The sequence below is a fragment of the Carassius carassius genome, chromosome 12 (assembly GCF_963082965.1).
Source record: "Carassius carassius chromosome 12, fCarCar2.1, whole genome shotgun sequence".
Lineage (NCBI taxonomy): Eukaryota > Metazoa > Chordata > Actinopteri > Cypriniformes > Cyprinidae > Carassius > Carassius carassius.
The window spans coordinates 26,950,985-26,978,357 of record NC_081766.1 but is presented as its reverse complement, the minus strand read 5'-3'; the positions used below and the strand labels follow the sequence as shown (position 1 = coordinate 26,978,357).

The window sequence follows — 27,373 nt, the reverse complement described above, 5'->3', positions numbered from 1 at the left end:
GGGCAGCAAAGTAACTAAAGGCGGACTCCCCTTGTTTTGTGTGAACCGTATTTCTAACTGACTCGATCCTAATGATCTGAGTGCCCTGTTAGGTTTATATTCAGTGAACATATCTGCAATATATTTCGGTCCCAGGTCATTGAGTGATTTATATACAATTAAAAGTACTTTAAAATCAATCCTAAATGTAACTGGAAGCCAGTGTAAGGACCTGAGGACTGGTGTGATATGCTCAGATTTTCTGGTTCAAGTCAGAATCCTGGCAGCAGCTTTCTGGATGAGCTGCAGCTGTCTAATTGTCTATTTGGGAATGCCGGTGAGGAGCCCATTGCAATAGTCCACCCTGCTGGTGATAAGGGCATGAACAAGTTTCTCCAAGTCTTGACTGGAAACAAAACATCTAATTCTTGCAATGTTTTTTAGATGATAGTATGCTGATTTAGTTACTGCTTTGACATGAAAACTGAAACTAAGGTCTGTCTCCAGAATCACACCAAGATTCCTGACTTGATTTTTTGTTGTTTGACCCCTAGAGTCAAGGTATGCATTCACCTTGAAAACTTCATCTTTGTTTCCAAATGCAATAACTTCAGTTCCCTTTCAGTCGGTCACGTTCGACGTTAAGAATGGGATCTCGCCCGAGAGCCCAATCACCTTCGAGTGGTACAAAACGAGCCAATGGTACACAAAGTACCTTGGTCTGCGGGATTTGCATCGCGAGCTCCGCCCCGCAGAGCGGGTATATAAGGAGCAATGCGAGCAACACGCATTCAAGCTTTCACTTCGGAGCCGAGCACATTGTGTGCTGCTTTCACCAGAGTGCTACAAGCAAGAGCTGGTGTTGGTGTGACGGCGCGATTCAGCGGTTTGTTTGGGTTTCCTGCGACAGCTCCCGCGTTCCCCTGAGCGTTTCCGGATGAGTTTGCTGGTCCCTCTCAGGCTCCTGACATCTCATTTGGGCTTGCGAAGAGGACCGTATGTCGATCGCGGCATCACAAAGCAGGCTTGAGTCCTCGGGAGATGAGGATTCGGCTGCGTTGCCTCCCTCGGGAGTGCCAGCATTGTCCGAGTCTGATCCCGAGCTGACAGCCGTGCTTTCCCGGGCAGCGGAGAGCATCGGGCTTGAGTGGAATCCTCCGCCCTGTCCCGAGCACTCGAGGCTGGATGATTGGTTCCTGGGGGCTGCTCATGCGGCTCGCCAGCACCCCCCTCTGGTTCCTTTCTCCCCGGAAGTGCACCAGGAAGTAACCAGTTGACTGGCTGATCCTAGCTCACTCTCGAGAGCGGTTGTGCGAGCACAGGGATCTGGTGCTCAGACACCTTGCCCGACTGGGTCTTCAGGTCAACTGGGAAAAGAGCAAGCTCTCCCCTGTGTAGAGGATCTCTTTTCTCGGTATGGAAATAGACTCAGTCGCCATGTTCGCGCGACTTACGAACGAGCGCGCGCAGTCACTGCTGAATTGCATGAGACAATTCGAGGGCAAGAGAGCGGTTCCACTGAAACTGTTTCAGAGGCTCCTGGGGCATATGGCATGCGCGGCAGCGGTCATACCGCTCGGGCTACTCCATATGAGACCGCTTCAGTACTGGCTTCACGACCGAGTCCCAAGATGGGCATGGCAACAGGGCACGCTCCGAGTGACCATCACTCTGGCCTGCCGCCGATACTTCACCCCGTGGTTGGACCCCTCGTTTCTATGGGCCGGCGTGCCCCTAGAACCGGTGTCCAGACATGTTGTTGTGTCAACAGATGCCTCTGCCACGGGCTGGGGTGCCATGTGCAACGGGCATGCTGCGTCGGGCTCCTGGACAGGACCCTGACTTCAGTGGCATGTCAATTGCCTCGAGTTGCTAGCAGTACGGCTTGCTCTGCACCGCTTCAGGGCCCTGCTGAAGGACAAGCACATTCTGGTCCGTACGGACAACACTGCGACCGTAGCGTACAATAACCGTCAGGGTGGTCTACGCTACCGCCGCATGTCGCAACTCGCTCGCCATCTCCTCTTGTGGAGTCACAAGCATCTGAGGTCGCTTCGTGCCATTCACATTCCGGGCAGGCTCAATCGTGCAGCCGACGAGCTCTCACGGCAGCAGTCTTGCCCCAGGTAATGGAGACTCCACCCCCAGTTGGTTCAGCTGATTTGGGAACAATTCGGAGACGCTCAGGTAGACCTGTTTGCCTCTCCAGAAACGGACGGCTTTGGCTTCGGTGAAGAGGGTCGGGGACCTGCAAGCATTTTCAGTTGACGAAGTGTGCCTGGAATTCGGGCCAACTAACTCTCACGTTATCTTGATACCCCGGCCTGGGTACGTGCCCAAAGTTCCCACCACTCCTTTTAGGGATCAGGTGGTGAACTTGCAAGCGCTGCCCCTGGAGGAGGCAGACCCAGCCCTGGCGCTGCTCTGTCCAGTACGTGCGCTCTGCACCTACGTGGACAGAACTGCCTTTCAGACCTTCAGTTACGGAGGCCAGCAGAAGGGAAAGGCTGTCTCCAAGCAGAGGTTATCCCACTGGATAGTGGATGCTATTGTCCTGGCTTATCAGGCTCAAGACCTGCCATGCCCCCTAGGGGTGAGCGCTCACTCAACTAGGAGTGTAGCTTCCTCCTGGGCGCTGGCGAATGGCGCCTCGCTATCAGACATCTGTAGAGCTGCGGGCTGGGCGACACCTAACACATTCGCAAGATTTTATAATCTCCGTGTAGAGCCCGTGTCCTCCCGGGTACTCGCCCCTTCGGGCCAGTAAGGACCTGCTCGGTGTCAATCCGCTTGCTGCGCCATTCCACTCCGCGGACTGGATGCATGCACTATTCCCCTCAGGTGAGTTCCTCAGTCAGATCCCTGGGTTCCTCCAGCACTGTTAATGTCCAACACTTGGGTACATGCCCTTTGGTCAGCCCTGTGTGGGACTAGGTGCCTCCATGTGTTGTGATTCCCCTTTCTGGGCAATCCCACGTGTATATGTCCACAGTAAGTCTCTCCACAGCATGTGTCTTTCCCTTGGCAAGCCCCTTGCCAGCTCTGTCATTGAAACTTCCACCCCACGGGCAGGCAGCCTGCTAGCATACGCCCAGCTGGAATATGCTACACAGTGTATTCTGTGTAAGTTATGGGCCCTCACTCGTGCTGGCCTCACGACAGGGTGCTATCACTCACACGGGTCGCTGGAAGACAGCCATGTGGCGTTTTGTAAGGGACCCCATTTGTAACGTCGAACGTGACCGACTGAAAGGGAACGTCTTGGTTACGTATGCAACCCTCGTTCCCTGAAGGAGGGAACGGAGACGTTACATCCCCTTGCCACATTGCTGTTCCGCTGAACGGCCGGGTCACTGGCTCGGCTCCTCAGCGAAGACTTGAATGCGAGTTGCTCGCGTTGCTCCTTATATACCGGCTCTGCGGGGCGGAGCTCGCGATGCAAATCCCGCAGACCAAGGTACTTTGTGTACCATTGGCTCGTTTTGTACCACTCGAAGGTGATTGGGCTCTCGGGCGAGATCCCATTCGTAACGTCTCCGTTCCCTCCTTCAGGGAACGAGGGTTACATACGTAACCAAGACATTTTTTCCTTTGTTAAACTGAAGAAAGTTCTGGCACATCCAACTATTAATTTCACCAATGCAATGGCAGAGGGAGTCAATGGGGCTGTAGTCATTTGGAGATAAGGCTAGGTAAATCTGGGAATCATCAGCATAGCTGTGATAGGTAATTTGGTTCTTTCTCATTATTTAACTTAGTGGGAGCATATATAGGCTAAACAAGAGCGGTGCAAGAATTGACCCTTGTGGGACTCCGCATGTCATGGACGTCCACTTAGACTTATGCTCTCCTAGACTCACATAATAGCCTCTTCCTTCTAAGTATGACCTGAACCATTTGAGTACCATCCCAGAAAGCCAGACCCAGTTTTCCAGTCTCTCTAGTAGTTTGTTATGATCGACAGTGTCAAACGCAGCACTGAGATCTAGCAATACCAGCACTGATATTTTGCCAGAGTCAGAATTTAAGCGAATATCATTTATTATCTTAATGAGTCCTGTTTCTGTGCTGTGAAGCAGTCGGAAACCAGATTGAAAATTGTCCAGGTATCCATTCTCTGCATTGCCTGAGGATGGGCCAGTTGCCTTCCTGATATTGATGATCTTCTCAGAAAGGAAGGAAGCAAACTCATTGCATTTGCTGTCTGAGAGCATTTCACTGGGAATCTGACTTCGGTGGGTTTGTCAGTCTCTCAACAGTGGCAAAAAGAGTACGAGTATTGTTTAAGTTACTGTTAATAAGGTCTGAGAAGAAATTCTGTCTAGCTGTGGCTAGTTTCACATTAAAAGCAAGAAGGTTGTCTATAGATGCTATAGTAAATTTCAAGTTTCATCTTCCACCACATCCGCTCGGCTTTTCTGCATGCTATTTTTATAGTCTGAACTGCTGTTGATCTTCTCCAAACTGATTTCTGTCTGTTTTCTTACTAACTATTATTTGAGCCATATCATCAATAACATTCTTAACTTTTGAGTTAAAGGAGTCAAGGAGAATATCAACAGAGTCTGCAGAAATGCTTGGCGTTAAAGATATAGCCTAAGTACACTTGTGTTCTTGTTTATGCATCTCCTTCTGACATAGACCGATCTAGATTCAGTGGTAGCAGAGATTAATATATCAAAGAAAATACAGAAGTGATCAGATTAAATGAAATGTTTAGACCCCTACTGATGATTAAATCTAGAGTGTGTCCACCTTTCTGTGTGGGTCCATGCACATGCTGAATCAGACGTGGAGAGAGAACAAGCATGGAGAGAGATCAAAACAAAACGCTGGTCACGAATTAGAAAAACAAGGATTTCGATAAGCCAAGAGAAGACTGGTTTTACTATGCTCCTACATCTCAGAGGAGCGTGCACGATGCATACGAGTAGTAGATATACTATACGGAGTGTCATGGGAGTGATTTATGGCTTTGACCTTTGGCCCCTCCCCCACATGGCCTTGACCTTTGGCCCCTCCCCCACTCATCCTTGGTCTTTTAACCTTAACATTTTGACCTTGACCCCTCCACACCTGACCTTGACCTATGAACTTTTAATGGTGACAGGTGTTGCTATGACATGTTTGTAATAAATCAAGGTTTTACATCATCAGTGTGAAATCACACCATCCGTGAATAACCACCAGCTGTGACTTGTCATCTGTTTCCGTAGTAGATCATGTCATAAGGGATTATCCTAATGACGAGTGTGACGGAGGACCTGTTTAATAAATAGACACCAGACCTCCGGTACGTGAAAGATTTTATGGTCTGCCACGTGTGGGGCGGGGTTTCCCCTCACCAGCAGGCAGCATCGGATTGGATTTGCTTAGATAAATAGAATCCCCCTCAGATTTCTGAGGAAATCAGAAAAAGAACTGTGAAAAATAAATAGACATGGACTTCTTATGCTCACCTAAAACCCCAGAGAAGGAATTGGATGAAGAGATGATGGAAAGGTTGACTTTGGTGCCGAGAAAGCCGTACAACAGTAATTTGAGCCTGGCGAGGTTTCTCAGTGAAAATACGGACAGCGTGCGAGATGAATTTTTACTGGGGAGCGGTTGTAAAGATAAACGATTGTGGAGAAAAACCTCTGTACGTTGCTGAGTGGGACGGAGTAGATCCAAACATCCGATTCCGTGTGGTCGGCGATCATTCTCAAAAGAACCCTGATGATTGTGTCTTTGTATTTGTCTGTGGGGCTAAGGCAAGGCTTAGCAGTTATACGGTGGGTGACCCACGTAAGGAATATCACAAAATGTTCTCCATACAGTTTTTGTTCAAGTGGCAATATCTGAGTTTGTTGACAGCGCTCTTGTTGATCGTAAACAAAATGTTCAAATGGTGTGAATTACATGAAAGGTATGACAGAATTAAAACATGATTATTTCAGCCTGAGAATGACATCGACAATGATTCTTGGGCATTACCCTCCTCCCCCATCTGCTACCGTCACTATAAAGAGCAGTAAGTAAACCTAGTGTCATATCATTTCCACCATGTCTCAAGAAGATAACCCTTTATGTTGCGATTATGCTCCTTTCAACCTCAAAGCTCATAATGATAATGCTGTCGAATATATTCCATCGGACAATACCCGTCCACCCGACCTGCACAAAGAATGGTTGGATAAATTCTGTACGGAACTTGGCTACCGCAACCTGACCTTTCTATCAGGTATGTCTGACACCTCTGCTCATGAAGGTTTCGATACCGCAGACGGTTGTTTCAACGGTCTGGGGTTCAGGATCATAAAATCTATGATCGTGGTGCTGCTGCAGCATATCATATCATCAACAACAAACTGAGAGAGGAATGTGACGTTGTGCAACGGACCATCCAAGCCAGCTGGAACATAGTTGCCTGTTTGAACCCCCCGCCTATTATTTCGATTGCCATTTTGACGAGCTTAGGGTTAGTGTTAGGGTTAGGGTTGCATTAGTGTCGAATGTTGTTCAAACCCGACCTTCATACCATCATCGACTTTACTCTGCGCCGTAGTGGTCTGAAGACATACAACATTCTGAGGATTCAAGGAGCTACTGGAGCTATCCTACAAGAACTAACCCTTTAGGGGCCAGAGGTTTTTTCCTAAAACGTTCGATTTTGACATCTTAATTTCAAAAGTCTATATCTTAAAATTGATAAAAGATAGAGACTTTCTGTCAATTATAAAAATATTAAGGATGACCCAATGTTTCGGTAGGGATTACATTTTCCCATCTAATTTGCATATTATGACGTCATATGGGGGTGGCCATCTTGAATTAGAATTTTCATGAAAAGTCACATGTTTAAATGATAAAATGCAGCACTTCTTTCCCCCCAAAATGTCCCTCACCTTCTGTGTGCTATATTGGACAATACTGAATGCTCAGTTGAATAGTAAGTAGTAAACAAACTGTGTAAATCATTACTAATAAATGGTAGTAACAAACCGAATGCATGTAGCGGTTGGGATTTTCAATTTACTACATACAGCAGGCACTCTGATTCCATCTATGGGGCACATATATATTATTCATATGACACACAAACACAAGTAGACAAGACCTGTTTAGTTCAAAAGCTATGCCCCGTGTCACATCGCCTCTGCTCCTTCAATGAGCTGCGCGGCCAGATCTGCCTCGCGCGTGCACCGAGAGTGCACAGCTCGGACTACTGTCAGTGTCATTGCGACTCCCCACCTTGCCTCCTAACTGTCCTATGAATACTTCGACCTCATCTAACATACCCAGTGGCATTAGACAAAGTCTCCACTACAATACTGTTGCCGCGATTGCGGAGAGGCGCGGTCAGAAGACAAGTAACACTTCATTGCGGATTTATTGAAGCTTTATTGATGCCATTAGATAATAATAATGATAATAATAATAATCTAATGCCAATACTCGCTGACATTGACAATATTGCTCTGATAAAATGGCTCACTCTCACACTAGCTCCGTTTTTGTTCGCACTGATTCAATGCGCTCTAGCTCGAAGATTTTGTATAGAAGCATGACGTTTTTTTGAGTCAGAGATGAAGTATTACATGTCTGCCATATGGTGCAGGGGAGGTTGCATTAAATTTGACACCCTATTTGACAAAATCGGCCGTTTTATTCAGTGCCGCATCTTGTTGAGTAAACTCGACCGTGGCGCCAAGAGGGTTAAGAGACGAACCGCACTTGTGCAGGTTATTCTTTTACGGAGGATTATAACGTCAACAAAGTTCCAAGTGGATCTAGTCGACATGTCTGCCTATTCCAAGAGCAATGATAATAATAAATATTTGCTGACCTGTATTGACGTAGTTAGTAAGTACGCCTGGGCTAGAACACTAAGAGCGGGGTCGAAGTTACTAAAGCGTTCGAGTCTATACTCGATGAGGGGCACATTCCAAAGAGATTGTAGACAGATAAGGGTACGGAATTTTTTAACAAACATTTTCAAGATTTTATAAAAAAACACGATGTTCATCATTTTGCTAAGGCTACTGATTTGAAAGCCAGCGTTGTGGAGCAGTTTAATAGAACATTAAAAAGTCATATGTGGAAATTTTTAACCCCCACAAATTCGCAAAGATACATAGACATTTTAAAAGATATTATCCGTGGGTACAAGACCAGCTACCATCGTAGTATTAAGATGAGACCGGTGGACGTCTGCAAAGAAGAGAAAGCGTTGTGTTTCAAAACCTGTATGGCGGTATGAAGAAGAAGCACCAACCCGTATTTAAATTTAAAATAGGGTATGTGGTCAGAATTTCTAAGGTGAGAGGACCGTTCGCCAAGGGTTATGAACAGAACTACACGGAGGAATTTTTCACCATATCATCGTGTATCCCCTGTAATCCGCCGGTATACATAGTGTCTGATTATGATGGAGATGTCATCGATGCTGTGTTTTATGAACAAGAGCTACAAAAAATAATTGTAAGTAAAACCAAAGCATTAAAGGTGGAAAAGATTCTATGGGAGAAAAATCAGGGTTGATCCACGTTAGTTTTAGTGAAATGGTTAGGATGGCCTTCTAAATTTAATAGCTATATAGACAAAAATGCTTTAGTGAACTTACAAAAAACTTAAAAGACTCAAACCTTTAACTAGGAGATCATTTGAGTTAGGGGTGTGCACGGATAGTCGAACATTTGAATATTCGTTCTGCTCTAATTATTCGATAAATAAAAATGATATTCGAATTGTGCAAAAAAAAAAAAAGTTCACAATAAAACCTAATTTGGTCACTTTCTGTGATTCTCCACAGCATTTTTGAAGATGTATGCAAGCAAAAAATAATTAATGAATGAATAAGGGGCCGTTCACATATCGCGCCTAAAAACGCGTGGAAAACGCTAGGCGTTCCGTTTTCTCCTGAGGTGTCTGCCATTGCTAAGCAACAATGAAGAACTCTCTCCATGAAGATGCGGAAATTTCAGCAAAGGATAAATGGATTTGCAGCACAAAAAATCGCTTTCAGTAGCTCTGCTACTAAATTTATTTCAAAATGGCAATCCATATACAGCTATGATCAGCTGTTCCTTCATCTTGGCTGAGCTTTCAACATTGTTACGGGAAAGGAGGAAGCTGAATGTTTAGTTCTTGTCACATGACCTGCGGTGCGCTTGCGGCATTCTGAAAAGTTGAGATGTTTTTAACTTGATGCGGTGCAGACGCGGCTGGAAAAAACGGGTGCAAAACCGCATATCTAGTTATACGACCAGAATAGCGAAAACTTTAAACTTAAAAGGAGAGTGGGAGGTAGGTCTTGTCGAAATTGAATATCCTAGAACTTGGTACACCTTTAATGACGACGAGGGTCATTTTAATCTTAAAGTATTTGCACCACCAACCCAGATACCCAATGATCAAGGGGGTAAGAGATTATTGACGTTTTCAGCAATAGAGAATCTTCAGATAAAAGGAGGGTACTATGAAAACGTTTGTTCGGTCAATCGAGCAATAACCGAAATTATCGAGCCATCAGTGGTAATGGCTTATGATCAATTAAAATACAAAGTTAAACTGATAGCAAAACTGTGCATTTCATTGAATTTCCACAATAAATTTGCAGCTATTTTAGGAGTAAAACCCAACGTACCTTTAAGACTGTCCAACTATCATGAAAAAGCCGATCTCACAAATACTGTTATTACAGATGCACCTCACCAAGCCAATATAAACGGGGTGTTTTATACCATGTATGTTTATTTTAAAACCATGAAATACCATTTTGTAATGGGAAAGTCATTGTAAAACGTCACTTTAGGCCCGTGAAATAATCAGTGTTTTAAAAAATGGTTTATCACAACCCGCGTGAGATGGATACCGATGATTATGTGAACTATTATCGTAATCAGGCTGGCGATGGTCTACCTGGATATTTGGGTGGTGCTGTTATGTACAGCGCCGGTCTGGGAGGACTTTTCAGAGGACTGTTTAGGTTAGCAGTCTCAATGTTAAAAAGGGGTTTCAGCATAGCTAAACCACACCTTATATCAGCGGCTAAAAACATTGTGACCGATGTCGTTTCAAACGAGATGTCAAGATCATCTAGCGGTACCCCCAAAGCTCAAGATGGTTGGGGTCTCATGGTCATGGCACATAAGAGAATGTCTAAGCCTCCTGGTATAATAAGGCGTGGTCATTCGATAAGGAAAAAAAGAAAACAAAGCGTCATCCCAAGAAGGTCTCAGTCACTCTCTGAAAGCGTAAGAAGTCTGTGAAGAGAAAAGTATCAACCGGGAGATCCGTAAAAACCATATTCTATTTGGTTTGACTCGTCACCTCTGGAGTTATTTATCGCCGGAACCGGCGGAGATTATTTAGAACTTAACAACACGGTACTCTTCCTACGACTTAAAATCACTAAACCTAATGGGGGAGACATCGCAGACCCTGCAAAGGTAGCCCTAATAAATTACCCCGGTGCTACTTTATTCTAACAAGTCAACAGCAGTCTTGGAGATCGATTGATATCCCAGAGCTCAAGCACCTACCCGTACCAATGCATCATCGGAAGTCTTATCAACTACAGCAAAGATGCGTTGGAGACGCTCTTCTCAGCAGGTCTGTTTTTCAAAGACAATAACAATGGACTGACCAAGAGATCACGCTACACTACCGGAAGGAAAGTCGTGGAGCTGCTGGCTCCTATTCACAGCGATATTTTCTTTCAAGAAAAATTAATGCTAAATGGCGTGGACATAAAAATACGAATGATCAGAGACAAAGATGAATTTTGCCTGATGACTGGTGAGGACGTGGCATATAAATTAAATATAGTCTCTGCATCACTTTTTGTCAAGAAAGTGTCCGTATCACCAGCTTTGAGGCTTGCTGATAGATACCCGATAGATAGGGTTTGCCAGAAAAATTTTATATACCGGTGGGGTCCCGTCTATCGAATCAAGAAAATTTTTTTAGGGGACTTTACCTAAATATATAGTCCTGGCTATGGTGGATAATGACGCGTTCACCAGAGTTTACGATAAAAATCAGTTTGCGTTCAAGCATTACGATTTAGATTTTCTGGCCATCTACGTAGACGGTCAACAATTTCCCTCCAAACCTCTACAACCAGACTTTTCCTCAGAGTCGGCCATACGAGAGTTTTTCCAATTGGGACCGGGAGACATCTTAAAAATCAGGCGCTCCCTTTCAACAGAGAGGATTTTCTGAAAGATTATACACTTAACGCCTTTAACCTCACACCCGACGAAGACTGTGGTCAGCACATATCTCTCATCAAGTCGGGTAACATCAGATTAGAAGCATGGTTCAAACAGCCCCTGGTGTTGGATGTTAAAAAGTTTTTGATGGAGGTTGGAAAGAGGTCGCTATTAGGCGGGTTGGCTAAACTATCTAAGAAACACCCGACACGATCATGAGACAGATAAACAGTGACCCAATGCTGACCACCCATGTGTGATGGTTGGGTGTTCACGATGGTCATAGCCGGTAAGTCCCTTAGTGGTGTTTCGGGTAGGTGATCACATGGTAGAACCCCAAGAAAATGTGTGTTACACAATATTTTATCCATAATAGCTGTGAGTTGTAACGTGTTCATCTTCTGATCAGTAATAATCGAGAAGGACCTGTCTATGGTTAGACACTTCAATGATTCTGTCAAACACCCCAGAAACAATAAGGTTAATAGTATGTGCCAGCGGCTTTTTTAACCGAAAACAAAAATTCATGGGGCCTTTATTCACCCGCCGGAGCCGTGTGAGGGACGTTTTATTACAGATGCATGCACTTCGAAGGTGAGTGGAACATGGATTAATGAAAATTTTTGTGTGAACTAATCCTTTAAGTATAGATTCTACACGTATATATAAATATATAAATATATAAATATATCATTATTATTAAATTATTAAATTTCTTCTTATTAAAGTTACAAAAGTGGTTTAGTCAAGAGCAGTGAGAAATTTTCACTGTTGTTTGATTAATATGAATGGCCGAAGTCCGGATCCAATATACTGTTACATGTGTTTTCTTTTTCAGCTGTTTACTATCTATTAAGACCTAAATCACTGTGTTCATGAGGATACTTGCAAATACAGAGATTCTGACACATATAAGTATGTTTTTGTCATCATTCGAAGCCAATAAAGTGGCAAAAAAATGTGCACTCCTTTCACACAGAAACAGAGACAGCGCACGCATATAGCTTTGTTGTTTGTGTTTCAGTGGTTTAAAAATCGGTTGTTTTAAAACTGCTGTGCTTAAAAAGTGTAAGTGTTCCTGTAGCTCAAGTGGTAGAGCATTACGTTAGCAAGTGCAAGGTTGGGGGTTTGAATCCCAGGGAACACATGTTAGAAAAAATTGTTAGCCTGAATGCAATGTAAGTTGTTTTTGATAAAAGCGTCTGCTAAATGTATAAATGTATTTATTTATTTATTTTAAAAACATGTGTCCCATGCTACAGATGTAGTCCCTCATTTAGGAACGAGCTCCTCATTTTGTCGTTTTGGCTTGTCGTTTTCTACCTGGTTCTGTCTCCGCTTGACGCCTCGTGATGTATATTGTCATATCGCACAGCCCTATAACTGGTGTTGTTCTATAACTAAAAAAGTAGGCACTTGTGCTCGGAATATGCATATTTTTTTGGACCAGGCTCTTAAAATTGATAGACAAATACATTTTGTTGTTAAATCAGCACTGTTTCTGTCACGGTTCATGAATGCACCATTTCCTGCTCGTCTCATGTTACGTCATGTTGATTGTTTCATGTGGGTGTTACCGCTGATCATCTGATCAGCGGCAGCTGCAGCTCATTCCACCAGCCTACTTAATGCCCTGTCTTTCATCTCTTGTTTGTCAGATCGTTGTTTGTGGTCCTCCGTGATTCTTGTCTGTGTTCCATCTGCTCAGCTACGTTTGTGTCTTGTTCCTGTTCGGTCGCTATTGGAATTACCAGTCATCACAAGGATCCCTCACCATCACCCACCTGCGCACTCAATCACCTCCTCACCAGTCTGTGCTGCCATTGAGGTCCCTGCGTCACCCACCATCAACCCAGCCTGGCCATACTTCTCTAAATAAACATCATTTACTTGCAACTGCTTCCTGTCCTTAATACGAACGTGACAGAACGATCTGACCACCCATGGAAGCAGCGAGTAACCCAGCATTGGCAATTGGAAGAGTTCCTCAGTGCCAGTGCTCGAAGGATGTTCTTCCAGGAACGGAATCTTAACGACACTGGTCGCGCTGTTCAGGTTTTGGTGGCGCAGGTGTCCGAGCTCACCCAGCAATTACAGCTTCTGCGAGCCCCCACTGCGCCGCTCACACCGCCCGTTCCTACCACACCATCGGAGACCCCCTCCCAGCCGGAACCATGCCTTCCTATTCCGGAAACCTACTCGGGTGAGCCGAATTTCTGTAGAGTTTTCTTAACACGATGCGATATGCACTTCTCTCTTCAACCCAGGACCTTCTCCAACGAACAAACCAAGGTGGCGTTCGTGTTGACACTGCTCACTGGGAGGGGTGTGGGAGAATCAAGATCCATGCTGTGCCTCGTTCCAGACACTCTCCGCCGAGATGAAGCGGGTCTTTGATTGAGCCGTCGCCGGGAGAGAGGCGCCTAGGAAGCTAGCCGTATTACGTCAAGGAGAGAGATCAGTTTCAGACTTTTCCATCGAGTTCCGCACCCTGGCGGTGGAGTGTCAATGGAACAAGGAGGCGCAGTGGGACATGTTCCTGCATGGGCTGGCTGACCGCGTCCAGAGGGAGATCTACGCCCTGGACCTTCCAACCTCACTCAATGGGCTCATTGAGCTGGCACTGAGGGTAGATGCACGACTGACACCAGTAGAACGATGTAAACTTCCCAATCCCACACCGAGAGCCCATATGGATGTTAGAGTCAGCGGCGGGGACGCGGCCAGCCCCTCCTATGATCACGAGACCGTTCAGGTAGGGCGAGCTCGGCTTTCCCGGGAGGAGAAGGAGAGGCGGAGGTCCCTGGGTCTGTGACTCTACTGCGGGGGACCGGTCATCACTACATCTGTCCGGTAAAAGGGCCAAGCCCGGTAGTAAGTATGAGGCTACTATCGGGTGGGATCTCCGCCGAGAAGACCTCATCATCATCTACGCTCCCCCTGGTAAGACTAAGATGGTCTGCACGACTTCACGACTGTCAAGCACTTCTGGACTCCGGGGCTGAAGGTAATTTCATGGACTATACACTCGCACGCAGACTTCAAATTCCCCTCGGACCCCTCACTCACCAGATCACGGTTCACGCCCTCAATGGACAGAGACTGCCGGTCATCTCACACATCACAGAAGACATTACCCTCATCACATCAGGCAACCACTCAGAAATCATCTCATTCTACATCCTTGACTCTCCCCTTGCACCCATAGTACTTGGTCATCCCTGGCTCCTCCGTCACAACCCCAAAATAGACTGGCAATTGCATTCCATCCTGGTCTGGAGTAACAAGTGTCATGAGTCTTGTCTAGTGTCTGCTTGTCCGTCTGTTTCTATGTCTGTGTTTCAGGAGTTAAAGGAGTGTGCATTTTCCGTGGCAGCACCTAGGCTGTTGAATAATTTACCATTGTACAGTATATAAGATCAGCCATCTCTGTCCGGGTTTTAAATCGTTACTTAAGACTTACCTTTTTAATGTGGCTTATGGTCTGGAATAATTGCAGTATAACAGCTTATTATGTCTGATTTTATCTTTGTTATAAATTTGTGATTGTTTTATATTGTTGTTTTTTTTTTTGTTTTTTTTGCAGCACTTTGGTCCACTTAGTCCTTATTAAATTTACTATATAAATCAATAAATGTAAACTAAACTTTACAATCTGATGCAAAATTTCACATTACTATAAAATTGGACAATGTGTTATTATTATGATTATGATCTACCTGGGTTAACCTAGACGCTATAGATACTATTATAGATATATTATTAGATTTAAAGTACTGGAACTAAATTGGTGGAAAATTATGGAAATGTTTCAAACATACAGAATTTGGTTTTCATGACACTGGTCCCCCAAGTAGGAATGTATTAATTTTTATTTCAGCTTTGTTGTTTGTCTCAAGCTTATGCTAGAAATGGTTTAAAATGTAACTGACTTATTTTAACCCTCTGGAAAGCTTTAACAACTTGCACTGTAAAGTTCATTTCCAGTACAGTAGATTATGCCTTAAGCTTCTGTAAGATAACCCATTGCCATGTTTTCCCTGTTGTACTTTATTCATCATTCCACAGCCCAGCTGCTTTAATCAATTGCGAGCTGCAAGCTATAGCCTAGTTGAGATAGGCAAGCCTTAAGATGTAAGCTGTATCCTTATCTGCTGCTGGGTAGCCTTAATCTACCTTTTGCACCAATGTGTTGTTTCATTAAAGGCAGTTTGTGTCAGCCTGTCAGTTTTATTTCCTGTTTCACTCTATACTCACTGTCCTGTCTCCAGTGAGCAGCTCACCCTTGGAGAAATGGGAGGAGGTGAGCCTTCACCCAGACGGTGCCTTGAATGGAGGGAGGAAGTTGAGATATGAGAGGAAGATGTGCACCTCCAACCATTCATCTAGAGAGCTTTTGTGGTAGGGACAGGTTTACACATCATTGTGCATGTTATCATGGTATCCTAAACAGGCCTAATATGATATGTTTCCATATTAAGTGTTTAATTTAGTCACAAGATGTGCTTAACTGTTTTTAGAGCCATAAAGATCAACTTTATTCTGCTTTAATAATTAATATGGGGGTAAAACAAAAACAAAGTATTTTGAATTGTTACATTCTATTCCCCAAAACCATTAAATTAAGTTTAACAAGCCATTTATTGTTCAAAAGAACATTAACACATAGTTAGATTAAAAAACAGCTCTGTCACTAACAGTGTGTATGTTGAATTATTAAAAAAAAAAGTCCATCCATCCATCCATCTTCTTCCGCTTATCCGGGGCCGGGTCGCGGGGGCAGCAGTCTAAGCAGAGAACCCCAGACTTCCCTCTCCCTAGACACTTCCTCCAGCTCTTCTGGGGGGACACCGAGGCGTTCCCAGGCCAGCCGGGAGACATAGTCTCTCCAGCGTGTCCTAGGTCTTCCCCGGGGTCTCGTCCCCGTGGGACGCGCCCGGAACACCTTCCCGGGAAGGCGTCCAGGAGGCATCCGGAACAGATGCCCGAGCCACCTCAGCTGACCCCTCTCGATGTGGAGGAGCAGCGGCTCTACTCTGAGCTCCTCCCGGGTGACTGAGCTTCTCACCCTATCTCTAAGGGATCGCCCAGCCACCCTGCGGAGAAAGCTCATTTCGGCCGCCTGTATCCGGGATCTTGTCCTTTCGGTCATGACCCAAAGCTCATGACCATAGGTGAGAGTAGGAACGTAGATTGACCGGTAAATCGAGAGCTTCGCCTTGCGGCTCAGCTCTTTCTTCACCACGACAGACCGGTACATCGACCGCATTACTGCAGAAGCTGCACCGATCCGTCTGTCAATCTCCCGTTCCATCCTTCCCTCACTCGTGAACAAGACCCCAAGATACTTAAACTCCTCCACTTGAGGCAGGAACTCTCCACCAACCTGAAGTGGGCAAGCCACCCTTTTCCGACTGAGGACCATGGCCTCGGATTTGGAGGTGCTGATTCTCATCCCAGCCGCTTCACACTCGGCTGCAAACCGTCCCAGTGCATGCTGAAGGTCCTGGCTTGATGAGGCCAACACGACAACATCATCCGCAAAGAGCAGAGACGAAATCGTGTTGTCACCAAACCTGACCCCCTCTGGCCCCTGGCTGCGCCTAGAAATTCTGTCCATAAAAATCATGAACAGAACCGGCGACAAAGGGCAGCCCTGCCGGAGTCCAACACGCACCGGGAACAAGTCTGACTTACTGCTGGCAATACGAACCAAGCTCCTGCTCCGGTCGTACAGGGACCGGATAGCCCTTAGCAAAGGGCCCCGGACCCCATACTCCCGGAGCACCCTCCACAGGCCGCCGCGAGGGACACAGTCGAATGCCTTCTCCAAATCCACAAAGCACATGTGGACTGGTTGGGCAAACTCCCATGAACCCTCCAGCACCCTGTAGAGGGTATAGAGCTGGTCCAGTGTTCCACGGCCTGGACGAAAACCACACTGTTCCTCCTGAATCCGAGGTTCTACTATCGGCCGGATTCTCCTCTCCAGTACCCTGGCATAGACTTTCCCAGGGAGGCTGAGAAGTGTGATCCCCCTGTAGTTGGAACACACCCTCCGGTCCCCCTTCTTAAAAAGAGGGACCACCACCCCGGTCTGCCATCCCAGAGGCACCGTCCCCGACTGCCAAGAGATGCTGCAGAGGCGTGTCAGCCAAGACAGCCCCACAACATCCAGAGACTTGAGGTACTCAGGGCGGATCTCATCCACCCCCGGTGCCTTGCCACCGAGGAGTTTCTTGACTACCTCGGTGACTTCAGCTTGGGTGATGGACGAGTCCACATCTGAGCCCTCAGCCTCTGCTTCCTCAATGGAAGACGTGACAGCGGGATTGAGGAGATCCTCGAAGTATTCCTTCCACCGTCCAACGACATCCCCAGTTGAGGTCAACAGCTCCCCACCTTTACTGTAAACAGCGTTGGTAGGGCACTGCTTCCCTCTCCTGAGGCGCCGGACGGTTTGCCAGAATCTCTTCGAGGCTGACCGATAGTCCTTCTCCATGGCCTCACCGAACTCCTCCCAGGCCCGAGTTTTTGCCTCCACAACCACCCGGGCTGTAGTCCGCTTGGCCTGCCGGTACCTGTCAGCTGCCTCAGGAGTCCCACAAGCCAACCAGGCCCGATAGGACTCCTTCTTCAGCTTGACGGCATCCCTTACTTCCGGTGTCCACCACCGGGTTCGGGGATTGCCACCTCGACAGGCACCGGAAACCTTACGGCCACAGCTCCGAGCGGCCGCTTCGACAATGGAGGTGGAGAACATGGTCCACTCGGACTCAATATCTCCAGCCTCCCTCGGGATCCGGTTGAAGCTCTGCCGGAGGTGGGAGTTGAAGATCTCTCTGACAGGAGACTCGGCCAAACGTTCCCAGCAGACCCTCACAGTACGTTTGGGTCTGCCGAGTCTGTCCAGCTTCCTCCCCCGCCATCGGATCCAACTCACCACCAGGTGGTGATCGGTTGACAGCTCCGCCCCTCTCTTCACCCGAGTGTCCAAGACATACGGCCGGAGGTCGGATGAAACGACCACAAAGTCGATCATCGACCTACGGCCTAGGGTGTCCTGGTGCCACGTGTACTGATGGACACCCTTATGCTTGAACATGGTGTTCGTTATGGACAAGCTGTAACTAGCACAGAAGTCCAATAACTGAACACCGCTCGGGTTCAGATCAGGGGGGCCGTTCCTCCCAATCACGCCCCTCCAGGTGTCACTGTCGTTGCCCACGTGGGCGTTGAAGTCCCCCAGTAAAACGACGGAGTCCCCAGTCGGAGCACTTTCCAGCACCCCTCCCAGAGACTCCAAGAAGGCCGGGTACTCTGCACTGCCGTTCGGCCCGTAGGCACAAACGACAGTGAGAGACCTATCCCCGACCCGAAGGCGCAGGGAAGCGACCCTCTCGTTCACCGGGGTAAACTCCAACACATGGCAGCTGAGCTGGGGGGCTATAAGCAAACCCACACCAGCCCGCCGTCTCTCACCATGGGCAACTCCAGAGTGGTGAAGAGTCCATCCTCTCTCGAGGAGTGTGGTTCCAGAGCCCAAGCTGTGCGTAGAGGTGAGCCCGACTATCGCTAGTCGGAACCTCTCAACCTCACGCACAATCTCGGGCTCCTTCCCCACCAGTGAGGTGACGTTCCACGTCCCTAGAGCTAGTTTCCGTGTCCAGGGATCGGGCTGTCGAGGCCCCCGCCTTCGACTGCCGCCCGATTGTCTAAGCACCGGCCCCTTACGGTCCCTCCTGTAGGTGGTGAGCCCACGGGAAGGCGGCCCCACGTCGCTCCTTCGGGCTGAGCCCGGCCGGACCCCGTGGGGAGAGGCCCGGCCACCAGGCGCTCGCATATGAGCCCCAACCCCGGGCCTGGCTCCAGGGTGGGGCCCCGGCTGCGCCATACCGGGCGACGTCACGGTCCTTAGATTTAGTCTTCTCATAAGGGGGTTCTGAAAAAAAAGTCTGTTCTTAAATACACCATTCCAGTATTATAAATGGAAGTTAATATTTTGAGTCCATTTTACATATTTTATAATTTTCTCTTCAAATCATCCTAAGTGGCCTCTTTTTCTGTCTTTCTGGTAAACCTACTGGCTATAAAAAAAATGAATGAATACAATGTATTTTTTTTGAGTATGTTCATTTATATTAGATGTTAGATTTTTAGTTGTTTAATTCAGTTGCCTATGTGTATCATTGCCATTATTGCAAGCAATAATATAATCATTCACAGCATCTTGTCCTTTTCAGGTCTGCAGACTTTAAAAGCACGGAGTCAGACCCTGGGCCATCCCCTCAGGTACACACTAATGATAATTTGATCTCATGTAAAAGACTAAAGAAAAATTCAATATTGATCATCATCTCCCCTCATACTCAGAAAATTATTCCTGTGTGCTCTTAAAATGGTACAAACCTTTCTCATTAGGGCCTTCTGAGGACAAAATTGTTCCATTAGAAAAAATAAAATAAAATACTGGAAGCTAAAATCCAAATAGTAAGCTGTGGGTTACCTGAGAAAAGGCACATACATCTTTGTATATGACAGGTACAGAATGATACTATAAAAGGCCTTCCATGTTTCTAAGGTGCAGTTAATGGAAAGAGATACATTCATTGTTTGAAGTACAGGATTTTTACCCTCATGTACCCCTTATCTGAGTGTGCATCAAATATATATTTTTGTCAGATTTTTCTGTATTGTTTCATCTTTATGCAAGACATGTTCTATTTATTTCTTAGATACTAGTAAGGATTTAAAGTGCCCCTATTATGGATCAAGGACTCCCAAATGATTCCCTCAATGATTAATTTTTTCAAACCCCTACTTTGTGTGTGATTGAGTGGTCCTCTAATCTGCGATGATTGATTGATTGGTCTGATGACCCAGTCTGTTGTGATTGGTCTACTATTTTGCATGATACAGAGAACATGAGAGCAACCATTTTTAATCATACTAACAGGTTGTGATTCGGAGGAGGAAGAAGCTGGTCCAAATAAACAGGGTACTGATCCTTCCTTCATTAAAAACCAGCCTGTGAATCCCACTTGTATGCATTTAGCTTGCTGTAGCAGTCATCAGTAAATTGACAGGGATACAACAAAAGTTTGGAGCTACACTGCTGTGGTACTGCTGTAAAAATGTTTCTTCACAGCCTCGTTCTTTGGCATAAAAACAAAACAAAAAACAAAACAAAAACAAGTTACCCTCACAGTGCAGAGCACAACATCTTTTTGACATGATGCTTTCCAAAGGAATCTGCTACAGTGATTGAGGGAGGGGGTGTTCAAGTTTTCCCGGGTCTGTGCATGCAACAAGAGGGTGTGCATTATGCTAATGTTATGTTAACGGTTTGGGATTCGCTTTAAAAAGACTTGTTTAAATGACTTTGAGTCGACTCTTTCTTTTGAGAGACAATATCTTTATACACTGTGCACTTTCAGATTTAAAACTTTGCAGGATGTTTTCATTCACTGTGTTACACACTGCATGAAAGGTACATAAAAAAATCCATGATAGGGGCACTCTAAATATATCAATAATATAGACTGAACCTTTATACTGCCGACAACTTTAATCCTGCCTACTGAGGAACTGAGAACATGAATAATATACAGTGGCCCCAGTAAGTATTCAACAGACCAGAAATTGTCTAAATGTCACTGCATTAGATAACAAAATCTCAATGAACGGACACACACTTCAACATTTAAAAAAAAACACTTGTTAGGCTTTTCATGATAAAACAATAGATTAACTGTTCAACTGTTTTAGACAAAGTATTTGGATACTGTCACAGAGTCACTGGCAACACCAGATTCTCCAACTCCATTTATCTATGTTGTCTCCTTCTGTTCACTGACAGGAGATAAGAACAACAACATGCAAAACAATGCAGTGTCAAGCAATGATCAGAACCTGGACTTGTTCACTGAGCTTGTGCAAGCTATTCGCCAATCGCTTCAACTTCTAACCACCTCTCCTTCAGTATTTGCCTTACCCAGTCCCATGGCCTGTCCAGCAACGTACTCTGGTAAGGTTGAGGAATGCAGTGGATTTCTCCTACAATGCTCGCTTTTCTTCGAGATGCAGCCGCAACTCTTCCCCAGTGAATGGGCTAAGATTGCTTTATATTAATTCACTCTTGTCTGGACACTCATTGCAATAGGCACGATCCATATGGGATGCCAACGGCCCAATAATGAACTCACTTATGGCTTTTGTCACCCACTTTAGATGTTTTTGGACAGACAGCCAACAATCTGTCTGTCAACGATCACCTCTTCTGTTTTCGCCAAGGCCAATTCACTGTGAGTGATTATGCGCTGCAAATCCCCATTCTAGTGGCAACCAGCAGCTGAAATGAGACAGTGCTCATCACTGCATTCAAACAAAGGCTTAATGTAAACATCTATCAGCCAATAGCCATTTATGAGGATGTTGTGGGACTTGAGAATTTCATCCAAAAAGCCATCTGCATCTCACAATGCCTAACAGCCAGCACATTGGCCCAACCTCATGCTTCTCCTTAACCCACCTCATTATCTGTCACACCTCCAGCAACAGAACCGATGCAAATTGACTCTTACCACCTCACTTGTACAGAGCATCAATGGAGAATGAAAAATGGGCTCTTTCTGTACTGCAGAGCAATGAGGCATCTGATATCTGCCTGAAAAAATGTCTAGCATCTTTTATTTGCAGATGCCTCTTAGTCTGATTCATCACCTGATCTTAGTCTGTTCATCATCTCATGTATATTATGGTGTGTAGCTTAAGTGTCCAAATACATTTTGGGGCCACTGTATACTACAAAAAATTATATTGGCCATAACTTTTAGGTTGCTTATTCAGCATGATCTAAAGGACAATGATGGTGTTACAAAGGACTGCTGGTTGACCTTGTCTGCATGTGTGTAACCATCTGTGTGCACAGCGGCCCCAGCTAGGCAGTAAATTACTGCGGAGACAACACTCAGTAGTGGAGGAGTTTGTTCGAGCCAAGGCTGCTGTGGAGGTAAGACAGAGTCCTTACAATATACACACACACACATGCTACCACAAGAAAATCACAGCTACTTATTCATTTGAAAAGTTTGAAAAAAGTCTTAAGTCTTAAGGAAAATTCCAAATCTACATACCTCAGGGCTTACTCGCAATGTATCTGGTCACCTGAGAATTTCAGTTTCTTGCATTCTGTAAGGTTAGTCTCATTCTGTAAGTTAAGACTGCATAATTGGTGTATTTTTAGCCGAACAGTGCAGCATCAACAAAAATGTAATCTCAAAGTGGCTGCTTTGTGATGATGTCAGCTCTTACCTCTCTAGTCTTCCATCCAGAGATGCTTATTGGGCAGTAATATTCATAAGACATCCATTTTAAAGTGATGTGCTCAGTAAAGAAACCAGTAAAAAAGGCCAGAGCGTCTCTACTGCAGCTATATTAAACGGTGACACTAAGATCCAATCAATATCATGATTCAAACTGTCTGAAGGTTTCTGCTTTCTGCTGATTTATATTTATGAATGAGTAATTCAAGATATTTGTAAAAATAAATAGAAACTTCTTTACTTTTTAAAATCTATTAAAAACTAACAAAGTAAATAAATATGTGTACATACAATCACAAGTATGTATGGTGTAATGAAAATGTTACTGTAACAAATTAACTTTATTTTGAGTTTTATTTAACACAAATGGTGCGATAACAAGACAGTCTTGAATGATAACATGGTGAAAACAAAAAGGCGATATAGGACATAGGAGATTAAAGATGAGGCAGATGAAAGAGGAGGACATAGGAGATGAAAGATGAGGCAGATGAGATAATGGGGGGTTAAACTCAAGGCCATTTTTCAAAATTATAAAAAGTGCCCCTCTTAAACAAATGGCAATGATATTGTGGTCAATAAAATTAAACATATTTGAGTTATAATTAACATGACAATGTGTACAAAACTGTAATTAATCACTTAAAAATTGGAAAATTATTATTATTATTTTTTTTACATATCTGTCAATCTGAGGCGTTGCTTTGGTTGTGTGTGTTTTGCTTGACTAACTGATATTTCACAGTCTGTTCGGAAACTTTCTTTCAGTGAGTGCCTATGGGTCACCGGAAGGAAAAAAACAAACTTAACAATATTTGAAACTTTTTTTCATCATAATCAAAGCTAGTGTGCAAATTTCATTATTTTAGAATATAACATTCAATTCAAATGAAGGTTATTTGCATAGCACTTTTAACGATACAAATCATTACAAAGCAACTTTACAGAAAAATAAATACATAATTCATCATTGCCCGTTTGTCATGTGTAATACACCAACCAATCATGATCTGGCTGGCACAAGAAGTTCAAATTTCATTGGACAATAATGAGAAGTGGAGCTGTCATTTTCCGTTCTTATTCATAAATCAGTTGAAAATTACATGGATAGATGAGCTTACATTTGTGGAGCGATCTGGATCTGTGGCTTGTCTCATTTTATAAATCAAATTACATCGCTGAGAAAATGGATGCTAAATGACTACAAAATCACTGCATAAAACCGTGCAATGCCAAAAGTCACAGTAATGATAATCAGTATTCAATTCCCCTATATTTATGTATGGCACACCATTTACTTCATGAAACTATAATAAATAATGAATTATGTGACGTGTAGACTGGCGAAATGATTATGTGAAAGGACTTTATTATTTTAGATTTTTTGATTATTAAACAGCATTATGAATTTGTCTTATGCTCATTAAGCCTGCATTTATTTGATCAATAAATTATTTTAAAAGAATAATTAAATTGCACTCAATTTAAAATAATTATTTTCTATTTTAATATACTTTAAAATATAATTGCTTCTCAGAATGATCCTTCAGAAATCATTTTTAATATGCTGATTTATTTTCAATGTTGGAAAGTATTAAATATTATTATTTTTATTTTACTTTTTTTTTTTTAAACCTGTAATAGGCCTACTTCTTTGGGGTTTATTGATAAATAAAAAATAAAAAAAGAACAGCATTTATTCAAAATAGAGAAGTTTTCTAACAATATCAATATTTACTATCAATGTTTCTATCAATTTAACAATTCCTTGCTGAATAAAAAAAAAAAAAAATGACCTCAAGCTTGTGAACGGTAGTGTATATTGTTACAAAAGTTATATTTTAAATAAATGCTTTATTTATTTATAAAAGAATCACAGGTTTTCAACATTGATAATAAATCAGCATTACATAAAATGTATTTTAAATAAAGAATTTTATCAATGCAAATGCTGGCTTGATGAACTTGCAAAAATATAAAATGTGACCCTGGACCACAAAACGTAAAACTTTTTAAACATTTTAGATTTACACAAAATCTGAAAGCTTTACGTTGATGTATGGTTCATGTACGTTTTGATATATTAACGGTAATAAATTTACAGAATATCTTCATGGAACATGATCTTTTTTTTTAATATTCTAATTATTTTGGCATAAAAGAAAAATCTATCATTTTGACCCATGCAATGTTTTTTTTGGCTGTTGCTATAAATATAGCCCAGCAACTTAAGATGGCCTTTGTGGTCCAGGGTCACAAATACTAATGTATCCACACTTTTGACATTATATATATAATTTTATTTTTATTTTTACATTGCCCCTATTTTACATTTGAGCCCCTGCCCCTCAGGAACTCTGCATGTGCCTCCACATTTAGTAATAAAACAGTTGATGAAACTATAAAGCTAGTGTGCAGGTTTTCTGTGCTAGTTGGCGATTATTTGAGTACAGATGAATGACTCTGGAGAACTTAAGCAGTGTTGCATCTATATGGCACCTCTTCTTCATTGTGACAGAGCTGTTTGAGGGAACCGCTGGCAATCTATGAAAAGATTGATCATCCATATACCCATATTGGGTTGATAACAGACACATTTATTTATTTGATTTATACCTGTGTTTCAGTCATGCAAATGTAAAAGATGAGTGTGTATGTGACTGTTTGTTGTATGTGATTGAATACAGTGTGCAGGATTTTCTGTTATCAATTGGCCAGTCCAGTGGGTACCTTTATCACAGATCCAGCACTCCCTCTCATTTCCCTTTAATGCAAACACTTAGTGAAGCTCTAGGTGGACTGATGAAGCCTAAGCAATCGTTTGTGTGTTGCAAGATTAATTTTAGCTGCCAAGAAAAATAAAAATATTTTTCCAGTCAGTGTTGCTTTAAGAACTGGGTTATTCAAGCAGTACTCTTAAGGGAGCCCAAGTAAGCAAACAAAGAATGCTGGGTGGAACACACACTAGCAAACCTTGCACAAATGCACAGATAGTTGAATAAAAAGCCTTTTACATTAATGTCATAGGCATGAATGAAGTTCACAGGGATATTGGCTGTTTGCCCGGTAAAATAAATGCCCTCATTCATGAAAGTGATGCTGATTTTTCCCTTTGTCATTATCAGAAGCCCTTGAGAAAACATAAAGAAAAGACTTTTGACAGTGACTGTGATTACATCCACAAGAATATTCCACTATTATTCAGACTTTGATTGTATTCCCAATATTTATGTTATGTAAACATGTCAATCTGTGAACTGATTAAGGTTTCTAGAAATCAGAATCTGAAGACAGGTGGTATAAACCAAAATTAATCAGACTTCTGTGTCATGTAACCAACTTATTCTGGATTACACATCTAATCAAATATTCACTTGTACTGTATCTGTGCATGTCCAAATTAAAGTAATTTTTAGAACTGCGTGATACATGGAAAATGTATCACACAAATGTAAATGATGTGACCGGAATGTGGTCGCTAATGCCATTGCTTTTTGTTCTTTTTTCCCATGGTGATTGAAACTGTTAAGAGGTCTCTCTCTCTCTGTGTGTACAGTATGTGTGAGTTTGTAAAAAAATTAAGACAAATTCACACACATGCACACCTACACACAGTCTAAGAGAGTCATTTAAGATAATACTTTCCTTTAGGAAAGTACGTGATGGACTGTAACTGGAATCTGCCCAGAATTATCATACCTCATCCGACACATAAAACTGTGTATAAAAATACACATGAATACATTGTATGTGTCATGAACTGGGCTGGGAGGAACGATGGATACGTTAATTTTAATAGATCCAAAACACAGGGTACATCCACGGAAGGAACTGGAGTAGACACACATACGCAACTTGGTATAACCAAAAATAAACAAGGGGCAGACTATTCTTAAAATACTTAACTTAACGAGGGATAGGCACGTGAGAGTGATCAACAAATAATTGTATAATGAGGACCAAATATGGGCACATGGGGGGAAAACACACAAAAAAAGTTCTATAATCCTGATATACCGCCCCCTCCCAGAAGGCGAATCCTCACGCCGTAGATACAACATGGAGAGGGATGTGTGGGAACTTGGCAGGAGGATCCGGGGGGCCAGGATGGAGCTGAGGGCTCTGGCGACCGAGGCGGACGCAGAGATCCGCAGCGGAGCCGGAGTGACTGAGGACCAAGGTGGAGCTTGTGGGAGGGAAGAGCACAACGGAGCTGATGAGACAAAGCAACGAGGTAAAACCAGAGGAGCGGAGAGTCCTAAGGCTATGGCGAATCGATGCCCGACCAAGTTGGAGCCGGAGTGACAAGGGAGCTGGGAACTGGAACTGGTGGAACGACAGACGAGGAGGCGCTGGGTCTACGGGCAGAGGCGGAGTCCGGGCCTCAGAGGCCTCCTGCCAATCGTTTGATTCTGCGCTGGCTCGTCGATCGCAGCAGAACTTGCTCTCCATCCTCGGTGGGTTCGGGCTCCACACAGCGAGGAGATGGTGGGCTGGCAAGATCCTTCTCAGAACAGACGGTTAATGGGATCCATTTCCATTTAGCAGACGCTTTTGTCCAAAGCGACTTACAAATGAGGACAATGGAAGCAATCAAAAACAACAAAAGAGCAATGATATATAAGTGCTATAACAAGTCTCAGTTAGCTTAAACGCAGTACACATAGTACAGTACACATTTCTCGCCAGTATCCACTCTACAAAAGTGGCGAGATCCGCTCGAAGTCCATATTCATACAACGTGTATAGAGTGTCATCTATGTAGCTGGTAAGATGGGCAAGGAACAGAAACTGTCTGGTATGGTCCACAATTGCTATTTTCCCCTGCTCCAGCAGAGGGAGGAGGTAGAAGCGGGCAAGGGGATCCATAGG

General features: G+C 44.0%; 1 protein-coding gene across 1 annotated transcript in view; it reads left to right on the top strand.

Annotated features, from left to right (window-relative positions):
- LOC132155143 (PEX5-related protein-like) overlaps positions 1 to 27,373 on the top strand; it is a 113,097-nt gene that overhangs the window by 60,619 nt on the left and 25,105 nt on the right. Inside the window, exons 5-7 of the mRNA XM_059563965.1 lie at positions 15,449 to 15,578; positions 19,421 to 19,469; positions 22,108 to 22,188. Of these exons, the coding sequence (XP_059419948.1) occupies positions 15,449 to 15,578; positions 19,421 to 19,469; positions 22,108 to 22,188 (260 nt within the window). The remainder of the gene's footprint in view (positions 1 to 15,448; positions 15,579 to 19,420; positions 19,470 to 22,107; positions 22,189 to 27,373) is intronic.